Source organism: Chiloscyllium punctatum, chromosome 25 (genome assembly GCF_047496795.1).
Source record: "Chiloscyllium punctatum isolate Juve2018m chromosome 25, sChiPun1.3, whole genome shotgun sequence".
Taxonomy (NCBI): Eukaryota; Metazoa; Chordata; class Chondrichthyes; order Orectolobiformes; family Hemiscylliidae; genus Chiloscyllium; species Chiloscyllium punctatum.
Window position 1 is genome coordinate 26,723,817 of NC_092763.1, and position 23,614 is coordinate 26,747,430.

Sequence of the window (23,614 nt, forward strand, 5' to 3'; positions counted from 1 at the left end):
TCCCTCCAATCATCCGATACTACTCCTATAGAGAGTGAGGATGCAAAGATCATCGCCAGGGGCGCAGCAATTTCATTCCTCGCTTCCTGTAGCAACCTTGGATACATCTGGTCTGGCCCTGGGGACTTAGCTATCTTGATGCTTCCCAGAATTTCCACTTTGTTAATATCCATCTGTTCAAGCCTATATACCTGGTCCATGGTGTTCTCACTATCAACAAGATTCCTCTCTCCAGTGAATACTGAAGCAAAAAAACTCATTTAGGGTCTCCCCTACCTCTTCAAACTCCAGGCACAACTTCTCTCCACTATCCCTGATCAGCCCTACCCTCTCTCTGATCATTCTCTTATTCCTCACGTACATGCCTTTGTGTTTTCCCTAACCCTCCCTGCCAAGGCTTTTTCATACCCCCTCCTCGCTCTTCTCAGTCCTTTTTTTTATTTCTTTCCTAGCTACTCTGTAATCCTCTACCCTGTAACCATCTAACACTCCCAGTGCCTTCTGTACCATAACATTGCTTGTCCATTAATCTCTCAGCTGGTAGATTTTCCCTTTCATCCTTTCCCTCTCTTTACATGTTCAAAATTGTTACATTTCTGTCCTCTGATCCTCTGAAGAAAGGTAATTGACACAAAACATTAACACTCTTTCACTGTCCACAAATGCTGTCTGATATGTTGAGTGCTTCAGCATTTTTCTGAACTCATGAAAGACTTCTATATATCTATTGGGGTGGCACGGTGGCTCAGTGGTCAACACTGCTGCCTCACAGCACCAGGGTCCCAGTTTTGAATCCAGCCTCAGGCAACTGTCTGTGTGGAGTTGCACATTCTCCCCATGTCTGCGTGGGTTTCCTCCGGGCGCTCCAGTTTCCTCCCACAGTCCAAAGATGTGCAGGTCAGGTGAATTGGCCATGCTAAATTGCCCATAGTGTTAGGTGCATTAGTCAGAGGGAAATGGGTCTGGGTGGGTTAATCTTCAGAGGTTCAGTGTGGACTTGTTGGGCTGAAGGGCCTGTTTCCACACTGTAGGGAATCTAGTCTAATCTAATCTTAAAACACTAGTTCAGCCTCAACTGAGAGTGTTGTGATCAATCCTGAGCAGAACACCTCAGAAAGGAGATCAAGGCTTGGAGGGGGTACAGAAGTGATCTGCTGGTCTACTATCAGCAATGAAAAACTTCAGTTGTTTGAAGCGACTGGGTTTGCATTCTGCTGAACAGAGGCAGTTCTGGACAGACTTGTTCAAAACCTAGAAGGAGTGGATGCAATAAACAAAGAGGAATTGTTTTTATTGGGCGATGAACCCATAACCAGTTAACAGTTTACAGAAAGACTTACATTTCCTTTTCTTATTCATTAATGAGACATGGGGTTCACTGGCTGGGTAGCATTTAGGCTGCCTAACCCGACTTGCCCTTGAGAAGGTTGTGGTGAGCTGCCTTCTTGAACCCCTGCAGTCCATGTGCTGGAGGTAGACCAACAAATCTGTTAATGAGGGAGTTCCAGGATTTTGACCCAGTGACAGTGAAGGAACAATGATATATTTCCAAGTCAGGCTGATGAGTGATTTGGAGGGGAACTTTCAGGTGGTAGTGTTCCCATGTATCTCTTGTCCTTGTCCTTCGAGAAGGAAGATTTGGAAGGTGCTGTCAAAGGAGTCTTGGTGAATTTCTGCAGTGCATCTTGTAGATGGTACACACTGCTGCTACTGAGTGTTGGTGGTGGAGGGAGTGAATGCTTGTGGATGTGATACCAATCAAATGGGCTGCTTTGTCCTGGTGTGTCAAGCTTCTTGAGTGTTATTGGAGCTGCACCCATCCAGGCAAATAGGAAGTATTCTATCATGCTCCTGAATACTTGTGATATAAGTGTTGGAACTGGTATTAGTAACATCTTTTGACTGAAATGAAACTAAAGTATTGCAGCTAACTTCATGCTGTGCTCTCTGCTATACTTCAGGGATCAGAGTGGAAAAGTCAAACACTACACAGTGTGTGTGACACCATCCAACCAATACTACCTTGCAGAGAAACACACCTTCAATTCGATTCCAGAACTGATCAACTATCACCAGCACAATGCAGCAGGTATGGCTTGGCTTGGAGGAGAGTCAAGAGGAGTAGGGGTCAGCAGAGGGGGTTACCAGATTAGAGATCAGGCTTGATTGAGTAAGTCTCCTTGCTGCTTTGTTTTCAAATAGTGGAGATTTACAATGTCAAGTGAGACACAGTAACAGCACTGAATACATGTTAACTTACAAACACTGGTTACTGTGGCAGCAGGGACCTAACTCTGTGGTCTGAGCGTGGTTATCCAGACTTAGTGTGAAATATGGTTGGTTAGTATCTGCTTTGGGGCATTACAAGTACCCTCAGAGCTCCAAACTAGGATGTGAGTGCACAATCTGGGTGAGAATCAAACTGTACACCATTCAGTTACGTTGTTTGCATGTACTTAACGAATATCCAATGGATGTACAGGTATGCAGAGCAGGTAGGTATTGGGTGAATATCTGTAGGATGTATGCAGGTCAGGCAGATATTGGGTGAATATCCATTGAGTGTCGGTAGAACAGATAGATATGGGGTGAATAAATATTAGGTGTATGCAGAGCAGTTAGGTATTGGCCAGTATCAACATTTAAGGCTGATTTGATGACACCAATGACACTTTCGAGCTTAACTTCACTTGACCTTCCACAATGGAGCATGGGTTCCACAGCTGGAAGCTGCTGAACAGAAACAGAAATTGCTGGAAAAGCTGAGCAGGTCTGGTAGCATCTGTGGAGAGAAATCAGTGTTAATGTTTCAGGCCATGTAATCCTTTGACAGAAATGATGTTAGCTAGGAAGATGTCAGTTTATATGCAGAAGATAGGGTGGGGGAAAGGGTAAGGAGTAAATGATAGGTGAGTATAGAACCCAAATAGAGAGAAGAACAGTTGGTTAGAGAAAGGAGTGGGTAACAATCTGGCTGGGAGGGTGAATAGCTCTTAATGGAGACTGTTAGTGGCTAACAATGGGTTGCATATAGCAGCAGAGTGTGATAACAAGTACTGGTGTGTGGGGGTTGGGGTAAGGACATGGGAGAGTTCAAGCCCTAAAGTTATTGGACATGATAATGAGTCCAAAAGGCTGCAGGGTTCCCCAGTGGAAATGAGGTGTTGTTCTTCCAGCTGGCACTGAGCTTCACTGGACTCTGCAGCAAGCCTGAGACAGAGATGGTGTGTTGAAGTGGCAGGAAACTGAAAGCTCAGGGTCTTTTTTGCAGATAGAGCATAGGCATTCTGTGAAGCAGTCACTCAGTCTATGCTTCATTTCCCCCATGTAGAGGAGACCACATTGTGAGCAGCGAATGCAGTAGACTAGATTGTGTGAAGTGCAGGTAAAGTGCTGCTTCACCTGGAAAGTGTGTTTGAGCTGTTAGATACTGAGGAGGGGGGAAGTAAACAGACAGGTGTTACACCTTCTGAGGTTGCAAGGGAAGATGCCATGAGCCTGTGGGTGAAGCTGTTGGGAATAAGGGAAGAGTGGAGCAGGGTGTCCCAGAGGAAGCAGTCCCTACATAAGGCGGACAAGGGAGGGGTGGGGAATATGTGTCTAGTGGTGGCATCTCACTAGAGGTGGTAGAAATGGTGGCTAATGATCCTCTGGATGTGAATGCTGGTGGGATGGTAGGTGAGGACAAGAGGGACCCTATTGCTTTTGCAGTAGGGAAGAGAGAGGTTGAGGGCCGAAATGTGAGAGATAGGTCATACCTGACTGAGAGCCTGTCAACAGCGTTGCTGGGAAATCCTCGGCTGAGGAAGAAGGTGGACATTTCGGAGGCTCCCTTATAGTAACTGGTATCATCAGAACAGATGCAATGGAAACAGAGGAACTGGGACAATGGAATAGATTCTTTACAGGAAACAGGGTGTAAGGATGTGAAGTCAACATAATTGTGGAGTTGGTGAGTTTATAGTGGATACTGGTGACCAGCCTATCCCCAGAAGTGGAGAACAGCAATGCCGAGGAAGGGAAGGGAAGAGTCAGAGATGGAAGTTACCTCCTCTTCTGCTGCACCAACAGCTTGAGACCATCAATAAGGCAAACCTTTTAACCTTGTTTTCTGACATGTCTTGCAGCCCCATTCTATCCATCAGATATGATCAGCTTTGGTCACTCCCTTATATCTCCTTCCACCCATGATCCCTTCCCACTCTGATCCTATTTTATGCTGTGTCAATTTAAGAATTTAGAGTTTAGAAGCATGAGGGGGGAATCTCTTCAAAACCCATAAAATTCTGCTCACACACTGCCTTTCACTTGTGTCAGGAGAATCTCCCTCTAATTTTGGATAAAGTATATCATAATCCCATTTCCAGCAACTACACCAAGACCTTCACCCACTTTTTAAGAGGAACAAGGTAGACTCAAAGTGGGCATTAACTGGCAGTAACCCCAATCACAATACTGATTTCTCAGTGACACAACCAATCAATGAGGGACATTGTTAGCAGTGGCTACACGCAATGACTATTCCAGTGTTGGTGAGGATAGGTAATCAGCAAGGAAGGGTTAATTGTGCCATTACAATTCATTCATTTCCACATAGCTGCCGGTGTATCTAACAATACTTTATTAACAGATCATCTTCATTCATTCATTGCAGGGCTTGTTACCAGGTTACGGCACCCAGTCTCACAGCAGAGCAAGAAAGCTCCATTGACAGCTGGATTTGGTTACGGTAGGATTTTGTAATGGCATAATTTAGTTATGCTTAGGAGTCAGTTATGGTATTATGTAGAATTATACAGAATGTACAGCACATCCACAGGCGATTCAATGCAATCACATCTTTCCTCAAGTAAATCTAATATTGTAACCCTCTAAACCCTCCTGTGTTTTTCTGACTTCCCACTTAATTGCATCAATATTATTCACTTCAATCGTCACTCCCTGCGGTGGTGAGTTCCACATTCTCATGCATCTCTGAGATAGAAGCTTCATCGGATTTCTTGGTGACTATCTTATATTAGCGGCCTCGAGTTACACTCGACCCCACACAAGGAAGCATTCTCTCTCTATGTACTGAACCAAAACTTTAAATACTTTCAACAAGTCAGCCTTTCCTTTTCAATGGAAGAGAGACCCAACTTGTCAATTCTTTCTTGATATGTTTCATTTTCTGCTTGATATTACTCTTTTTCAGGAGTAGAGTGGTGCTGGAAAAGCACAGCAGTTCAGGCAGCATCCGAGGAGCAGGAAAATTGACGTTTCGGGCAAAAGCCCTTCAACAAGAATACAGGCAGAGTGCCTGAAGGATGGAGAGATAAATGAGAGGAAGGTGGGGGTGGGGAGAAAGTAGCATAGAGTACAATAGGTGAGTGGGGGTGGGGATGAAGGTGATAGGTCAGGGAGGAGGGTGGGGGAAGGTAGCAAAGAGTACAACTGGTGAAGTCCACATTGATGCCCAGGGCATCATTTCCCCTTCCCCCACCTCACCCCAGTTTCAAACTTCCAGCTCAGCACCGTCCCCATGACTTGTCCTACCTGCCTATCTTCTTTTCCACCTATCGACTCCACCCTCCTCTCTGACCTATCACTTTCATCCCACCCCAATTCACCCATTGTACTCTTTGCTACCTTACCCCACCCTCCTCCCTGACCTATCACCTTCATCCTCACCCCCACTCACCTATTGTACTCTATGCTACTTTCTCCCCACCCCCACCCTCCTCTCATTTATCTCTCCACCCTTCAGGCACTCTGTCTGTATTCCTGATGAAGGGCTTTTGCCCGAAATGTTGATTTTCCTGCTCCTCGGATGCTGCCTGAACTGCTGTGCTTTTCCAGCACCACTCTACTCCAGACTCTGTTTTCCAGCATCTGCAGTCATTGTTTTTACCTATTACTCTTTTTCATCCAATTCAGCTTACACTTATAGAGTCATAGAGATGTACAGCATGGAAACAGACCCTTTGGTCCAACCTGTCCATGCTGACCAGATATCACAACCCAATCGAGTCCCACCTGCCAGCACCCGGCCCATATCCCTCCAAACCCTTCCTATTCATATACCCATCCAGATGCCTTTTAAATGATGTAATTGTACCAACCTCCACCACTTCCTCTGACAGCTCATTCCATATATGTTCCACCCTCTGTGTGAAAAATTTGTCCCTGAGGTCTCTTTTATATCTTTTCCCTCTCACCCTAAACCTTGCGTTCTGGACTCCCCCACCCCACGGAAAAGACCTCATTTATTTATTCTATCCGTGCCACTCATGATTTTGCGAACCTCTATAAAGTCACCCCTCAGCCTCCGACCCTCCAGGGAAAACAGCCTCAGTCCATTCAAACTCTCCCTAAAGCTCAAATCCTCTAACCCTGGCAACATCCTTCTAAATCTTTTCTGAACCCTATCAAGTTTCACAACATCCTTCTGATAGGAAGGAAACCAGAATTGCATGCAATATTCCAAAAGTGGCCAAACCAATGTCCTGTACAGCTGCAACATGACTTCTCAACTCCTGTACTCAATACTCTGACCAATAAAGGAATGTATACCAAATGCTGCCTTCACTATCTTATCTACCAGTGACTCCACTTTCAAAGCGCTATGAACCTGCACTCCAAGGTCTCTTTGTTCAGCAACATTCTCATTAAAGTATAAGGCTGGCTAAGATTTGCTTTCCCAAAATGCAGCACCTCACATTTAACTAAATCAAACTCCATCTGCCACTTCTCAGTGCATTGGCCCACCTGATCAAGATCCTGATGAAATCTGAGGTAACCTTCTTCGCTGTCCATTACACCTCCAATTTTGGTGACATCTGCAAACTTACTGACTATACCTCATATGCTCACATCCAAATCATTTATATAAATGATGAAAAATAGTGGACCCAGCACCGATCCTTCTGGTCACAAGCCTCCAATCTGAAAAATAACTCTCCACCACCACCCTCTGTCTTCTACCTTCAAGCTTGTTCTGTATCCAAATGGCTAGTTCTCCCTGTATACCATGAGATATAACATTGCTAGGAGAAAGTGAGGACTGCAGATGCTGGAGATCAGAGCTGAAAATGTGTTGCTGGAAAAGTGCAGCAGGTCAGGCAGCATCCAAGGAACAGGAGAATCGACATTTCGGGCATCAGCCCTTCTTCGGGCTGATGCCCGAAATGTCGATTCTCCTGTTCCTTGGATGCTGCCTGCCTGACCTGCTGCACTTTTCCAGCAACACATTTTCAGCCCATATAACATTGCTAACCTGTCTCCCATGGGGAACCTTGTTGAATGCCTTACTGAAGTCCAGAGCGGTCACATCTGCCACTTTGCCCTCATCAATCCTCTTTATTATTTATTCAAAAATATCAGTCAAGTTTGTGAGACATGTTTTCCTGCGCACAAAGCCATGTTGACTATCCCTAATCAGTCCTTGCCTTTCTAAATACACGTATGTCCTGTCCCTCAGGATTCCCTCCAACAACTTGCCCACCATGACGTCAGATGCACTGATCTATAGTTCCCTGGCTTGTCCTTACCACCTTTCTGAAATAGTGGCAGCACATTAGCCAATCTCCAGTCTCTGACTCCTCACCTATGACTATTGATGCTACAAATATCTCAGCAAGAGGCCCAGTAATCAATTCCCTAGCTTCCCACTGAGTTCTAGGGTACACCTGATCAGGTCCTGGGGATTTATCCTCTTTTATGCATTTCAAGACATCCAGCACTTCATCTTTTGTAATATGGACATTTTTCAAGATGTCACAATCTATTTCCCGACATTCTGTATCTTCTATTTCCTTTTCCACAGTAAATACTGATGCAAAATACTCATTTAGTATCTCCCCATCTCCTGCGAATCCACACAAAGGCCGCCTTGCTGATCTTTGAGGGGCCATATTTACAGTGGTGCTGGAAAAGCACAGCAGGTCAGGCAGCATCCGAGGAGCAGCAAAATTAATGTTTCGGGAAAAAGCCCTTCATCAGGTGCCTGGCCTGCTGTGCGTTTCCAGCACCACTCTAATCTTGACTCTAATCTCCAGCATCTGCAGTACCCATTTCCGCCAGATCTTTGAGGGGCCCTATTCTCTCCCGAGTTACCCTTTTGTCCTTAATATATTTGTAAAAACCCTTTGGATTCTCCTTAACCCAATTTGCCAAAGCTATCTCATGTCCCCCTTTTGCCCTCCTGATTTCCCTCTTAAGTATACTCCTGCTGTCTTTATACTCTTCCCAGGATCTCCTGTCTATATCTGACATATGCTTCCTTCTTTTTCTTAACCAAACCCTCAATTTCTTTAGTGATCCAGCATTCCCTATAACTATCTGCCTTTCTTTACACTGACAGGAATATACTGTCTCTGGACTCTCGTTATCTCATTTCTGAAGGCTTCCCATTTTCCAGCCGTCCATTTACCTGCAAACATCTGCCCTCAATCAGATTTTGGAAGTTCTTTCCTAATACCATCAAAATTAGCCTTTCTCCAATTTAGAACTTCAATTTTTAGACCTGGTCTATCCTCTTCCATCACTATTTTAAATCTAATAGAATTATGGTTGCTTGCCCAAAAGTCTCCCCCACTGACACAACAGTCACCTGCCCTGCCTTATTTCCTCTCTAGCTACCTCCACATATTGAATCAGAAAGTTTTCTTGTACACACTTAACAAGTTCCTCTCCATCTAAATCTTTAACACTATGGCAGTCCCAGTCTATGATTAGAAAGTTAAAATCCCCTACTATAACCACCCTATTATTCTTACAGATAACTGAGATCTCCTTACAAATTTGTTTCTCAATTTCCCACTGACTATTTGGGGTCTAAAATACAATCCCAATAAAGTGATCATCCCTCTCTTATTTCTCAGTTCAACACAAATAACTTCTCTGGATGCATTTCTGGGAATATCCTCCCTCAGTATATGCTATCCTAATGCTATCCCTTATCAAAAACACCAATCTACTTCCTCTCTTGCCTCCCTTTCATTTGTAGCATTTGTATCCTGGAACATTAAGGTACCAGTCCTGCCCATCCCTGAGCCAAATTTCCAGTCCCATGTTCCTCACCATGCTCTGAGTTCATCTGCCTTCCCTGTTAGGCCTCTCACATTGAAATAAATACAGTTTAATTTATCAGACCTACCTTATTGTCTGCTTTGTCCCTGACTGTTTGGCTCACTTCTTTTCTCAACTGTACCAGTCTCAGGTTGATCTCTTTCCTCACTATTCCCCTGGGTCCCACCCCCCAACCCCCCCAACCCCCACCTTACTAGTTTAAAACCTCACGAGCAGCTCTCGCAAATCTTCCTGCCAGTATGTTAGTCCCCTTCCAATTTAGGTACAATCTGTCCTTCTTGTACAGGTCACTTATACCCTGGAAGAGATTCCAATGATCCAAAAATGTGAACCCTTCTCCCACACACCAGCTCCTCAGCCACGCATTCATCTGCTCTATCCTCCTATTCCTACCCTCACTAGCTTGCAGCTCCAGGAGTAATCCAGATATTAGTATCCTCAAGGACCTCCTTTTTAAATTCCTGCCTTGTCCAGTGTTCCTATTTCCTTTCTCTCTCCTGTCTTTCCACCTTCTGAAATGTGGAAAATTCTGACTGAATCTTTACAGTCACCTTTTAAAATACAAAAGAATTTTACTTTTCTTAACTCTTTGTTTTCCAGTGCAATGAGGAGTTTGACTGCTTGTCATCATTTGTTAGCAATCTGTCACAATTCAGTGTCAGTTATTTCTTAATTGAAATTCTGAAAAATTGTTGGAGCATGCCAATCCATGCTGTGCTTTTATTTTCCACATTTATTTGTTTATTTTCCATTTGTTTGTTGTATTATGCTCTTTAAAATGTCAGTATGAACATCTTAATTACTATATAAAGCTTTCGCTGATTAATTTTTTTGTTAGCTTCTCCCTTGTTTCTTTCCTTATTGGTACTTTAGAACTTGTTACTTTCTTTTCTTTATATATCTTGTTCTTTTGAAAGGAATAGCTGAACACTTCCTACATCTGTAAAGCACTGGATACTTTTTGTTCCCCAGTTTTTGTGCCATTTACAAGGAAAACAAAATGGTGGAATTGACCAATGATTAAACAATACATAGATTTTTTTTCTCACATTTTGGGCTGAACTTCATTCTAAAATCACTTTGCCAAATTGGAGTTGTTCTAGACTCCTTGTAAACTGCCGTTTCTTAAATCAGACAAATCATGACCTCCCTTCCCTTTGCGAGAGATAGACTGTACTCACAGCTGTGCCTTTGGATTTGGGTATAGTTGTAAATTTAAGCTCTGAGCTCAGGTGGATGATGAGTAATAATGTTAGGATAAAGAACTCTTCACATCTTCCACTGCTACTATCACCTTTTATCACCACTATCTCCAACTAACCAACCGTCACTATTATCTGCCACCAGCTTCTAGTGCCCACTTGCTGCCACCATGATGTAGCTTCTTGGGTGAAACATTACTGCAGTATGATATGACTGAGTACTGCCCTATGTGTTTGCTCATGTAACATATACTACAAGGTCTGGGCTCTTGGTGAGACTGATGTTCTTAGCTTTCAGAAACTGCTTACACTGTCACTTACAAATAGTCTGGGTTCTGTACCTACTATTATTGTTACATTAAGTATATCTCTAAAACTGGCCCAATAAACACACAATACTAATTCTATGTGTAGAATTGACAGAAAGCAAGGATCTTTACTACTGAACACCATCACATGTTTTGATGCATGATGCTGTCTTAAGGGTACTCTGAAATCCAAATGATAACATAAGCCACAAAAAAATCACAAATACAGAATGGTTAGACTCTCATGCACATAAGCAAGATCAAGGCTGCAAAGCTTTTAATGCGCTGTGCACTTTCACTCAGACCTTCTGTAACCTAGCAGTCACCCAGTGGTCACTTCCTTTGTGAGGTTTCTGGTTTAACTGAGAGATTTTCTGAGCCAGCCCAGTAGTTTGCAAAGATGGAATGAGTGTGAAAGCCTGCAGAGACTTATGCAGTGGTCAGAGTTCCCCTATCTTTCAGTTGCTGCAGTGTTGTGATGATAAATAGTTCTGTTTAAACCAGCAATAAGTCATGAACAAACCACAAACCACGCACACCGGCGCACCCATCATCTGCTCCTAGGCAATGATGCAGCAATCGGGTGAGGGAAAAGGAAAGATTTCATTTATATAGCACCGTTCAGAACTAAATGACACGCAAAAGAGATTTACAGTCAATCGAGTCCTTTGGAAGTGTGGCCACTGCTGCAATGTAGGAAACACAGCAGTTAAATCGCACATGGCAAGATCCCACAAACAGCAATCACCACATAATCAGCTCATTATAAAATTGATTGCATGGTTATTGTTGACCAGGGTACACAGAGGATCTCCCCCTGAAGACATGAGGGAAAGGGCCAAGGCATACTGCAGACACCAGGGGACAATAGTTTCCTTCAATAACAGACAATAATGAACAAGATGTTTTTTTTTCCTGACAATCAACAATAGCTTCATGGCCATCATTAGACTCTTAATTCCAGATTTTTGTTGACTTCAAATTCCATGATCTGCTGTGGCGGGATTTGAACCCAGGAGCCAGAACACTGCCTTGGTCTTTGGATTAGTAGTCTAGCAATAATACTACGAGGCTATTGCCTTCCCAATAGAGAGTCCTATGTATGTTTTATGTATGTAATAGAAGTCTCAACGTTACATTGAAAATAGTAACTTTTATGCATATTTTAGAAAATAGCAGCTTAGAAAATGTCGAGAATGGCAGTTCTTATGTATCTTCACCAGGAGTCACTATGTGTATTGGAGAGGATAGCTGCTGCATATTTTATTGGAGAAAGCTGTTCCTGTCTTGATGGATATGCCTGATGTTCTGTTTGATGTACATCCAAAAAGATGTGTGATATTTTAGCGATTCGAGATTTTCATAAGTATTTATAATTACTGAATATAATAGCAGTTTTGGAGGGATGGACAAAGACACCATGCCTAAACATCCTGAAGGCACTGGACTGTGTTCCTTCAAATGTCAGGTTTATTTGATGATAGAGATGTCTCTATCTGTCCTAGGTTATTTTTTCTCATCTATTCAGATCCAACTTGTAAACACTGAGGTTGAATTTCAGGAATGTCCTTTGACTACTCTAGTGAACAGAGTCCCTCATATTATTGGAGGGAATAATGCCTGTTGTGCACTATATAAAGAGACAGCTATTTATATGGAGACTAGCAGGCTGTGTTTATTAAATAGAGAATAGCACTCCCCTCAGAATAGGAAGCCAATATTACTTATAATTTGTTTGGTGTAATGGAATCTATCCGACTATGATATAAAATCTTCTCCTGATTTCCCACTCCCAGTGCACATTCTCTTCTGATTCCAGGCTGATAATTATTTTGTTCTTGTCAGGTGCCTGGGAGATCAATCCTGTCGACCTAACATTCCTGAGGGAGTTAGGGAATGGACAGTTTGGTGTTGTGAAACACGGTAAATGGCGAGGGCAGTATGAGGTCGCCATCAAAATGATCAAAGAGGGCTCCATGTCTGAGGATGACTTTATCGATGAGGCTGAAACAATGATGTGAGTAAATAATATCAGGGAAACAATAGAGTGTGAAGCTCTAGCTATCAATCAGACAATTCATTACTGATTATATATATATCATTTTATATATATTATTATTGTATTCCTCTCGACATGTCCTGGAACTGTTTGATGGGAACATTTCAGAGGGAGCTTTATTCTGTATCTAACATCATGCTGTACCTGTTCTAGGAATGTTTAATGGCAACAGTGTCATGGGAGCCTAACTTGTAGTTTACTTTCAGCTTAAAAGAGTAGAGGAAGCTTTATTCTGTTACATAACCCATGCTGTTCTGTCCTGGGAGTGTGTGATGGGGACAGTGTGGACAGATCTTTACTTTCAAAGATTTATTCTGTAACTTTATTCTGTAACTAACCCCATGCTATCCTTGTCATGAGAGTATTTCATAGCAACAATGTAGTAACAGCTTTACTTTCAGACTAAATGAATAGAAGGACCTTTATCTGTATCTAGCCCTATGCTCTACCTGTCCTGGGAGTGTTTGATGAGGATAATATAGGAGGAGCTTTTATCTGTATCTAGTCCCATGCCTGTATTTGCTCTGGGAGTGTTTAATGTTGTACACTGCAAAATGTGACTAAGCTTGAGATGCAAGGATAAAAATGTCAGCTGACTTGGGGAATGAACTCTCTTTCTGTACCTCCCTTGTTGTATTAGGATGTTGAAACATGACAAGTTGGTGCAGTTATATGGTGTCTGCACAAAACAACGACCGATCTATATCGTCACTGAGTTTATGTCAAATGGTTGCTTGCTGGATTACTTGAAGAAACACGGGAAAAAACTGAGCAGCTTACAACTGCTGGAGATGACCAAGGACGTGTGTGAAGCCATGGCATATCTTGAGTCACATCGATTCCTGCACAGAGACCTTGTAAGGACATAAAGATCAGCATTTTGTTACATTGACCACTCACAATGACATGGGATACGCTTCACCTTATAATCTCCATCAGTAAAGAGGCACCTCATTACCTCACAACATCGAGTGAGGAGACACATAGCCAAATGAACATTAATGCAAATCCAGAACTGCACAGCTTATCTGCCAACTGTAGGCACAAATAAACAGAACCTTTAATGGGAAAATCACATCATAAATAATGTTAAAAATCACACAACACCAGGTTAGGGTCCAACAGGTTTATTTGCAAGTACTAGCTTTCAAAGATCTTTTGCTATAAACTCTGTTACCTGTGATCCTGCTCCACTAGTTACCTGATGAAGGAGCAGCGCTCTGAAAGCTAGTACTTCCAAATAAACCTGTTGGACTATAACCTGACATTGTGTGTTTTTTGTCCACCCAGTCCAACATCTCAGTGACCTTCTATTCCCCTTAAAAACAGCAGGATGGATCAACTATGTTGCATTAGGTCTGAGTCACATATAGGTCAGGCAAGATTTCTTGTCCCTGAAGGACCAAATGAATCAGTTTGGTTTTTACAATCCAACAGCTTTGTGGTCAGTTTATATTCTGAACTGAATTCCCTGTGGATAATAGGTCAGGTTTCAGGACTACTGGCCAAGATGACCAGGATAAACCCTTGAATTACCAGGTCAGGATTACTAGGTCAGGTTTACTAGGATAACCTCTGGATTACTAGGCCAGGCCTCTGGATCACCTATAGGAACAGATTACATTAATAGATGCAGTCCAAGTTTCTAACTCACCTGTTTGCTGTTTGGTTATCTCAGGCTGCCAGGAACTGCTTGGTTGATGAGGCGGGGACTGTGAAGGTATCAGACTTTGGTCTAAGCAGGTGAGTTGTCATTCTTCTTGCATAAATCATGACATTAGTTACAGAGTCCTACAGCGTGGAGACAGGCCCTTTGGCCCAAACTGGTCCATGCTCACCAAAATGTCCGTCCATTTCCCTGCACTTGGTCCATATCTTTCCTATCCAAGTATATTTGTTAAGTGCCTTTTAAATGTTGCTACAGTACCCACCTCAACCACTTCTGCGGGCAGCTCATTCCATATGTGTACTACCCTCTGTGTAATAAGGTTGCCCCTCAGGTTCCCTTTTATTCTTTCCCCTCTAACCTTAAACTGATGCCCTCTAGTCCTCAATTCCTCAACCCTGGGAAAAAGACTGATTGCATTCACCCGATCCATGCCTCTCATGATCTTATGAGGTCCCCCGCTTAGTCTCCTATGCTCTAAAGAAAACAGTCCTATCTTGTCCAACCTCTCCCTACACCTCAGACCATGGAGTCCTGGCAACATTTTTGTAAATTTCGTCTGCACTGTTTCCAGTTTAGTATCATCCTTCCTATAACAAAATTACCAAAACTGAGCACAGTACTCCAAGTGCAGCCTCACCAATGTCCTGTACAACTGCATCATAACCTCCCAACTTCTATACTCAATGCCCTGACTAATGAAGGCCGGTGTGCCAAAATCCTTCTTCACTGCCCTGTCTCCCTGTGACTCCACTTTCAGAGAACCGTGCACCTGAACTCCAAGGTCCCTCTGTTCCACTACACTCCTTAAGGCCCGACCATTCACCCTGAAATTCCTACTTGATTTAACTTTCCAAAATGCAAGACTTCACACTATCTATATTAAATTCCACTTGCCATTTTTCGGCCCACTTCCCCAGCTGATCAAGGTCCTGCTGCAAATTCTGATAAGCTTCCTTGCTGTCCACGATACCACCTATTTTAGTGTCATCTGCAAACTTACTAATCATGCCTTGTACATTCTCATCCAAATCATTGTTATTAGATACCAAACAGTAATGGACCCAGCACCGACCTCTGAGGCACTCCACTAGTCACAGGCCTCCAGTCCAACAAGCATCCTTCCACAATTACCTGCTGCTTCCTATAAGCAAGCCAACTGTGTATCCAATTTGCCAGTTTGCTTTGGATTCCATGCGATCTAAGCTTCCAGAGCAGCCTACCATGTGGAAACTTATCAAAGGCCTTACTGAAATTCCATATAGACTACATCTAGTGCCCTGACCTCGTCAACCTTCCTGATCACTTCATTAAAGAACTGTAACAAATTTGTGAGGAATGATCTCCCACTCACAAAGCCATGCATACTACTCCTAATCAAACCCTGTTTTCTTTGGAGCATTCTTTTCCAAATGGGATGTATGTATTATACCTCAGAATCTTCTCAAGTAATTTACCTATCACAGATGTTAGGCTTACTGGTCTTTAGTTCCCAGGCTTTCTTTTTCAGCCCATCTTGCGTAATGGCACTTCATTCGCTTCCCTCCAGTCTTCTGTGACCTCACTCGTGGCTAATGATGATTCAAAGGTATCAGCCAGGGCTCCCTCAATTTGTTCTCTAGCCTCTTGCAGTGTTCTTGTAGATATCTGGTTAGGACAGGAGATACCATTAGAAAATGATCAGTTTCAGCAGCCAGAAACTTCCCTACAAGAGAGTGAGACAATATCTTATTCACCCCTGACTACTCTAGTTTAGCATCATCACTCATCCTGACTCAGGGAAGTGGAGGCAGGGTTTGGGGTAAGATTTTTTAGGGTTTGCATGGACTGGGTGGGGAGTGTGGATGGAGGTTGGGTAGGGTTTGAATGGTCCATGTGTTGGTGCAGGCGAGGTGGGATTTGTTTGTTGTGGGCAGGATTTGTTGCGCAAGGAGCTTGGGTTAAGGTTTTGCACACGCCAGCGGGTAGATATAATTGAGGCATTATGGACTTCAGGAAATCTCTGTGACTGGAGCTCTCAGCTAAATCTCCAACATAGCACTAAGCAATGCAGCACTGTCAGTGAAACCCTCATTATGATGAATGTCAAACTGGAGTCATGTCTAGTTCTTCTGGGTCGATGTAAATGATTCCATTGTGGTTATTTGAAGTAAACCGATATCCTGGCCAATGTTTATCCCTCAACTGAAACAGCAGAATTATCATGCTAATGTTTGTGGAAGACAACTCATTGGCTTTTAAGCATTTGGAAACACCCTGATGTTGTAACTTATGCTATATAACTGCAAGTGGTTATTTTTTTGACAACTACTTATACAGTTGTCAGAACCCCAGACTGAATTTGATTTTTATTAGGTATGTCCTCGATGATGAATACACAAGTTCACAAGGTTCCAAGTTTCCCGTCCGATGGTCTCCTCCTGAGGTTCTCAACTTTGCCCGATTCAGCAGCAAGTCTGACGTGTGGGCCTTTGGTGAGTATGGAACCACTTCTGGAGCCAGCATGTGGGCTCTTAGCTAAGATTGACATAAGTGCCTTTGGTAGGGAGGAATGGAGAGCTTGGGCATTTCTGTTTTAATGGGGAGAGGCCAAAGAGAATAGGGCAAGCCACTGGCAGAGGGAGGGTCAGGGGAGGGGAGAGGGGGAGAAGGAAGGCCTCATCAGATTGCCATATTAGCCAGGGTGGTCAGGAATCACCTGATCCTCCTCATGAACAACTTTCTGAGACATCCATGTTACTGTAAAGAAATCTGACAACTGCAGCAGCTAGAAATCCATTCTCAGGCAGAAATGTTGGTGCTGTGGTAACATCACTGGATGAATAATCCAGAGAGCCTAATACTCTGTGGTACATAGTTTGAAATTCCATCTTGACAAAGGTGCAGGGAAAATGGGATTAGACTGGGTGGGATATTAAAGGGTGTAGGAACTGAGTTTATGCTGTGTCAGTTCTTAAATTGATTTGGAGATGTCAACAGACAGGAGTGTTCCCTCCCAGTTGGGGAACACTTCAGCGGTCCAGGACATTCGACCTCGGACCTTCGGGTGACCATCCTCCAAGGCAGACTTCGGGACAGGCAGCAGCGAAAAGTGGCCGAGCAGAGGCTGACAGCTAAGTTCGGTCCCCATGGGGAGGGCCTTAACTGGGCACTTGGGTTCTTGTCACATTACAGGTGACCACCATTGCATTATAGACACATGCACACACACACACACACACACACACAGACTTAAGACACTCTGCACTCATAACACACACACACACATACACTTTCTCACACTCACAATCCCTAACCCAGACAGACAGATACACACAGACAGACAAAGACCCACATGCACACATATATTTTGTGAGGTGAATTCGTACTTTCAGGGTTACATTGTACTTTGCTCAAAAACTGCATGCATTCATGTAGAACTCTGAGCTCAAAAACTGCATGAATTTATGTAAAACTCCGTTATCTCACTTTTTAGATTAGAATCAGTCTAAACATCATGGCATAGACAGAGAACACAGGGGGCTAACACCTTCAACATATTGTCGAGCTATCACCCATTGTTAACAGCTAACCTGAGAAAAAGGTTTTGTGATTTTTCACATGAAAGAAGTGAGATTATCACTGTATTCTAACAGATGAAAGACTTAACAATCAATTTTTCAATGTATAATTTCAGTTACATCACACTGTAAATTTTTGCTACAAATTCTGTGTGTTAGGATTGAGCCCTCCACTACCACCTGATGAAGGAGCGTCGCTCCGAAAGCTAGTGTGCTTCCAATTAAACTTGTTGGACTATAACCTGGTGTTGTGTAATTTTTAACTCAGATCTTAAAGAATGTGGAATTAGATTAGCTTCCATACAGTGTGGAAACACGCCTTTTGGCCCAACAAGTCCACACCAACCCTCCGAAGAGCAACTCACCCCCCCGCCTCTGATTAATGCACCTAACACTGCAGGCAATTTAGCATGGCCAGTTCACCTGACCTGCACATCTTTGGACTGTGGGAGGAAACCGGAGCACCCGGAAGAAGCTCATGCAGGTATGGGGAGAATGTGCAGATCCACACAGACAGTCACCCAAGGCTGGAATTGAACCTGGGACCCTGGTGCTGTGAGGAAGCAGTGCTAACCACTGAGCCACCGTGCCACCCCAAATTAGACTGGGTGCTTCATGTGGGGAGATATCGATGGACATATAACCTGTTGCTGGAACATGATCAATTCAAAAAGGAGTTATAATAAAAGTGAAAGGGTACTTTATTTGAATGAGGACAGATGGAAATGGTTCTTTAAGTGTTGCTAGTTTTCTCCTGGCTGTTCTTGCTCACTGTAGTTTTTGTGTCTCTGATGTTTTAACATTCACATTTTTATTAATGGTTTTGCTCCTTGACACAGGGGTCCTGATGTGGGAGACCTTTGCTTTGGGGAAAACGCCTTATGAGCGATTCAGCAATGCTGATGTGGTAGATCACATACTTCAAGGGCGTCGCCTATACAGACCTCAACAGGCCTCTGAGACTGTCTACAGCATCATGTACAGCTGCTGGGATGATGTAAGTTTCCAACATATCTATCGATTAACTTCTCAGAAAAGGAAATTGGTGATCACCAGAGTATTCAGAAACCACCTTTCATCAACCATTGCTCGTTTGGGCCATCTCACCCCTGAGGGTAGATGTCATGAGGTCAAGGCCCACCCCAAAGACTTGACCAGAAATTGTAGATTGGCACAATTAATGTAGTCCTGAGAGAACACTGCACTGCTGGAGGTAAAATTAAACTGAGGCCCCTCTGCCCTGTCAGGTGGATAGACAGCCCCCTGCACTAATTTGATAAAGAACAAGGTGAGTTTGTCTGTTGTTGTCCCTGAACCAGCTTGACCAACTTGGTGGCCCGATATCCTACAAACAACAATGACTGGCTGCAACACACTTTGAGGAGCCTTGGGGGAGGGAAATGTCATTCGGAAATGTGAGGTTTGCTTTATCCTGGTGCCTCATGCTACCAATGAGGAGCAGAGTGGAATGGACTCAATTTTAACCCTTCATAGGCACATGGGTAGGCTCCCTGATTCCAGGGGCAGTGTTTCCAGTGCTATAGTGAACAGAGGGGAAATTATAACTTCAGCTCTCTGCTCCAGCCTCTGTTACAACTCCTGGTGAAAAAGCTAAGCAAATATCATATCTGCAGATGAAAGATGGCTTAGCTGATCGGATGGAATATTTGTTTGGGAGATCCCATGGCTGATCTCATGATCACCAGATAAAGCCATAGAGAACTAGGGATGAAAATGCTGATTTGTCTTCTGCTCCCTGCCACTGGGTGGATTGGATAGTGAAGAAGGGTCAATTTGGCTTGGCAAAAGTTGAGCTGCCTACCTTTCTGCTCAGTGCTGAAATGTGCCCTGGTGAAGGAACAAGGAGTGTCCTCCCATCCCCACCTCCCTACATCCACTCCCACATTATCACCCTCTTTATCTCCCTGTACTCTATAATTCCTCGTTTTCCCTTCTCCTCTGCCCATCAGCCCTTGTGTGGTACAATGAGATTCATTGAAATCATGGTGATCTGATCACAAGATTCTGGCATCAGTAAAAGAGTAGAAACCAGATAGAATGTAGAGAGTTTTATTCAAGAACCAACTATGTACAGATGTAAATGAAAGAGTCTTACAGTATAAAAGGGGTTGAGAGTTTTATTTAGCAAAAGGTAGCTGGGATCAGAATTCCTGGCTTGAAATGCAGAGCTCAGTCCGTAGGAAAAGGATGAGGGGAGTGGCAATCCGCACTTCAATTTCTTGGAATCTCTGGGCCTATATTTCTCTGGTGTTTTGGACCTGGCTAGACCCCTCAAAACATTTCAAGAAGGTAGCCCAGACTATCTTTGCTAGTTGTTTTAGGTAGGTGTGAGATGGATATTCCAGGAAAGATGCCACAGGTCAGGCCACTTAGCTTTAAACAAAACAGCATTTATTTACAAGGTTACCGACGAAACACAAACAAAAGAGAACAGAATACAGAATAACTTAACCTATCCGAAAACCCAATAGATTATCCCAATTAATGATGCTGTTCCCAAATACTTGCAACAATCCCCTTGGTACAAAAGGTAAAATCAAACACAGGGTCTTACAAGAGAGACGTCAAAGAAAGAGCATCAGCTTGGATCTGCTTCTTTGGGGTCCAGCAGCTTTTTCAACATGACTGTTAAAACCCAAACCAAACCAGAGTAAAGTTGAACTGGGAGAACTGGCCACCTCCCTTTCATTGTACAAGTGTTTTGTTTTAACTTAACTTAACTTAACTTGAGGCAGTATCTGTTACCTATCATTAAATTGACCATAAAACCCTTCAACCCTAGACTTCTCAGAATCTGTGTCTTTTATGACTGCTCTGAGAAAAAAAAAACCAAAGACAGCATAACCTTGTTAAAGGAGCAGCATCATCACACGGGTACAAAGAAAAGGATAAGTAAAGCAAGTGTTTGTCCTCTAGAAGGTGAGAATGGGAATGTATTTAGATAATAAAGAAAAGGTGTTCATCGTGAATCAACATTTCTATCTTCAACGTTGAGGATACAAAAAGCATTGCAGTAATAGCTGTAAATCAGGAGGTTGAAAGAAACAAGATTTGCTGAAATTGCGATCACTAGGGAAATGATACTGCCCAAAGTGATGGAGCTGTGGGCTGACAAACCTCTGAGTCCTGGTGGACTTCATGGCAGGGTCTAAAAAGAGGTAGTTAGAGCTGTTAGATGCATTTGTATTAATTCTCCAAAATTCATTAGATTTTGCAAAGGCTCTTCTAACCCTTCTGAGGAGGCAGAAAACACAAAACCATAGGCCTTGATGTCTGTCATGGGAAAGCTATTAGAATTAATCATCAAGAAGGGAATGATAGTGCACAGGGAAAAACTCAAGGTAATCAAGAAAAGTCAGTATTGTGAAAGAGAAATTCTATTTCGCCAATTTACTGTGATTCCTGAGGAGCAACAAATACTGTGGATAGTATTTGGGAGTCCATTAGTGTGGTGTACTTCGATTTCCAGAAGACATTAGACTAAAGTTCCACATGTGCTGAGTAGAACTCATGATGTAGGGGGTAATATGCTTGCCTGAATAGACAATTTGCTGTCTGGCAGAAAATGCCTAAATAGGCCTTTTTCAGATTGGCAGCATTTGACAAGTTGGGACTGTGCTGGGCTGTATACTTTTTACAATTTATCGCAATGATTTAGATGAGGGGATTGAAAGTACATTGTGAAATTGACTTGGGAAGGTTTCAGATTGATATGGATAGGCTGAGTGAATGGGCAAAAGTCTGGCAGATGGAGTTCAATTTGTCAAGCCATAACTGGATAGTTAGATGCAAAACCAGGTACAGAAGCCACTCCAATCAACAAAGGAGGAGTTGTTGGAGGACAACTTGTTTCTTGGTGACATTAATAAGGATCATTCCAGCGCGGTGGCAGAAGCAGAAATCTGTTTTGGAGAGGGTGAAACATGGAAATAAGGAAAAAAGGGACATGGATTCAGGGGGTTGGTAATCTGTCCGACGACAATGGCTGAAAAGAAAGGCTGGAAATTGGGTGTAATTTGCAAGAATATGGGGATAAAGGAAGGGAGTAAGAGAAGAAAAACAGAAGGTGACCATAAATCATAAAAGATAATATTGGACTTTACACAGAAGCTCAATGGAGTCAGCAGTAAGGTTGAGAGAACAGGAGATATGCATCATATACATGATCAGTTCAGAGAGAGGAGGTAAGAGAGAAAATAAAGGAAGTTCATAGACAGAATAGGGGAGAGATGATTCTCCAGCTCTTCAAATGTGGGGCTAATTTGACCTTGAGGTGAAGGGAAGGAAGTGGCAGAAGCAGTCAGTGCACTCGTAACAAAATAGCACAGGCAGACCCTTCAGCCCACTATGTCTTCCCATCCACAGCACCATTGTAAATTAATCCTGCATATGGTCCATATCCTTCCATTCTCTGCTTGTTCATATGTCTGTCTAAATGTCTCTTAAACATTGCTATTATATCTGCTTCTACCACCTCCCTGCAAATGTAATCCGGACTCCTACAACCCACTGTGTAAAAAAAACTTATCTAATACATCTTCTTTAAACTCTTCCCCTTTCACCTGAAACCTATGCCCTCTAGTATGACATTTCCACCTTGTGAAAAAGATTCTGACCAACATACTTCAATCAGGTTGCTTTCGATGCTGTAGGGAAAACAATCCAAGTTTGTCCAATTTCTCTTTATAGCTAAAACACTCCAATTTAACCAACATCCTGGTAAACCTCTTTTGCACTCTCCACATCCTTCCTGTAGAATGGCAACCAGAATTGTACACAATGCAGGTAGTTCTCCTATAACACCGGATTTGCGTTGCATCGAATCCTCGCTTAATAGAAATAATGGGGCCGATGGGAAATGTGGAGTTCGGGGCAAACCAACAAACAATATCACTGACGATTGCTCAAAAATCACCCAAAAGTCTAATGCAAAGTATAGCACAGCATGAATGAAGTTTGAAATCACTACGTAGGACAAACAGGAAGAAAGTTAGCCACCAGGATACATGAACACCAGCTAGCCACAAAAAGACACGACCCTCTCTCCCTCGTAGTCCTACACACGGAAGAAAAAAAACCCACCATTTCGACTGGGACAACACATCTATCCTGGGACAGGCTAAGCAAAGACATGCCAGAGAATTCCTAGAGGTCTGGCACTCCAACCACAACGCCATAAACAAACACATAGATCTAGATACCATCTATCAACCCCTCAGAAAACAAACAGGAAATTACATCACCACAAACCCCAGGAACCCCATTCAGGAAAAAGATCTAAATAGAAAGCAGGAGACAACAGCTTCGCTTCACTTGGAGGTCGCCACTGATGATGTTACCTAGCCAGGTAATGAAACGTTTGGATATCAAACCTACAGCTCAGCGAGCAAACCTACATCCTAAAGTTTGAAATCATTTTTATTAATGAACCAAAAGTAAATTTAACACAGTACATGTTAAAAAAAAGTTAGAAAGCTGCTCTCTGTACAGTAGCTCTCACAGAAAGCTGTTCTGTCGGCAGCTGACATTGGCACATGCACAGAATGGCACAAAGACCGGTGTTGATATTGCGCATGCGCAGATCGGCACCAAGCTTGCACATGTGCAGATACGAGTGCATGTGCAGAACGGCAAGAACATCAGCTTATACATAAAATGGTGCGGAGATTTCGGCGCACACATTGGTGCATGCACAGAACAAAGTGCTTGAACCAATCCCTGCTGGAATT

The 23,614-nt window shown here is 43.1% G+C and overlaps 1 protein-coding gene and 1 long non-coding RNA gene across 5 annotated transcripts in view; one reads left to right on the forward strand and one right to left on the reverse strand.

Moving 5' to 3' along the window:
- btk (Bruton agammaglobulinemia tyrosine kinase) overlaps positions 1–23,614 on the forward strand; it is a 123,122-nt gene that overhangs the window by 96,169 nt on the left and 3,339 nt on the right. For all 4 annotated transcript variants that reach the window (XM_072594873.1, XM_072594876.1, XM_072594875.1 and 1 more), the window contains exons 11-17: positions 1,962–2,089; positions 4,655–4,729; positions 12,425–12,596; positions 13,279–13,495; positions 14,317–14,381; positions 16,660–16,778; positions 18,704–18,861. In XM_072594873.1, coding sequence (XP_072450974.1) covers positions 1,962–2,089; positions 4,655–4,729; positions 12,425–12,596; positions 13,279–13,495; positions 14,317–14,381; positions 16,660–16,778; positions 18,704–18,861 — 934 coding nt within the window. The remainder of the gene's footprint in view (positions 1–1,961; positions 2,090–4,654; positions 4,730–12,424; positions 12,597–13,278; positions 13,496–14,316; positions 14,382–16,659; positions 16,779–18,703; positions 18,862–23,614) is intronic.
- Positions 2,083–23,614, reverse strand: part of LOC140495782 (uncharacterized) — a 29,536-nt gene continuing 8,004 nt past the window's right edge. Inside the window, exons 2-3 of the long non-coding RNA XR_011964096.1 lie at positions 15,762–15,951; positions 2,083–2,782 (exon numbers count right to left, since the gene is read on the reverse strand). This is a non-coding gene — a long non-coding RNA (uncharacterized lncRNA). The remainder of the gene's footprint in view (positions 2,783–15,761; positions 15,952–23,614) is intronic.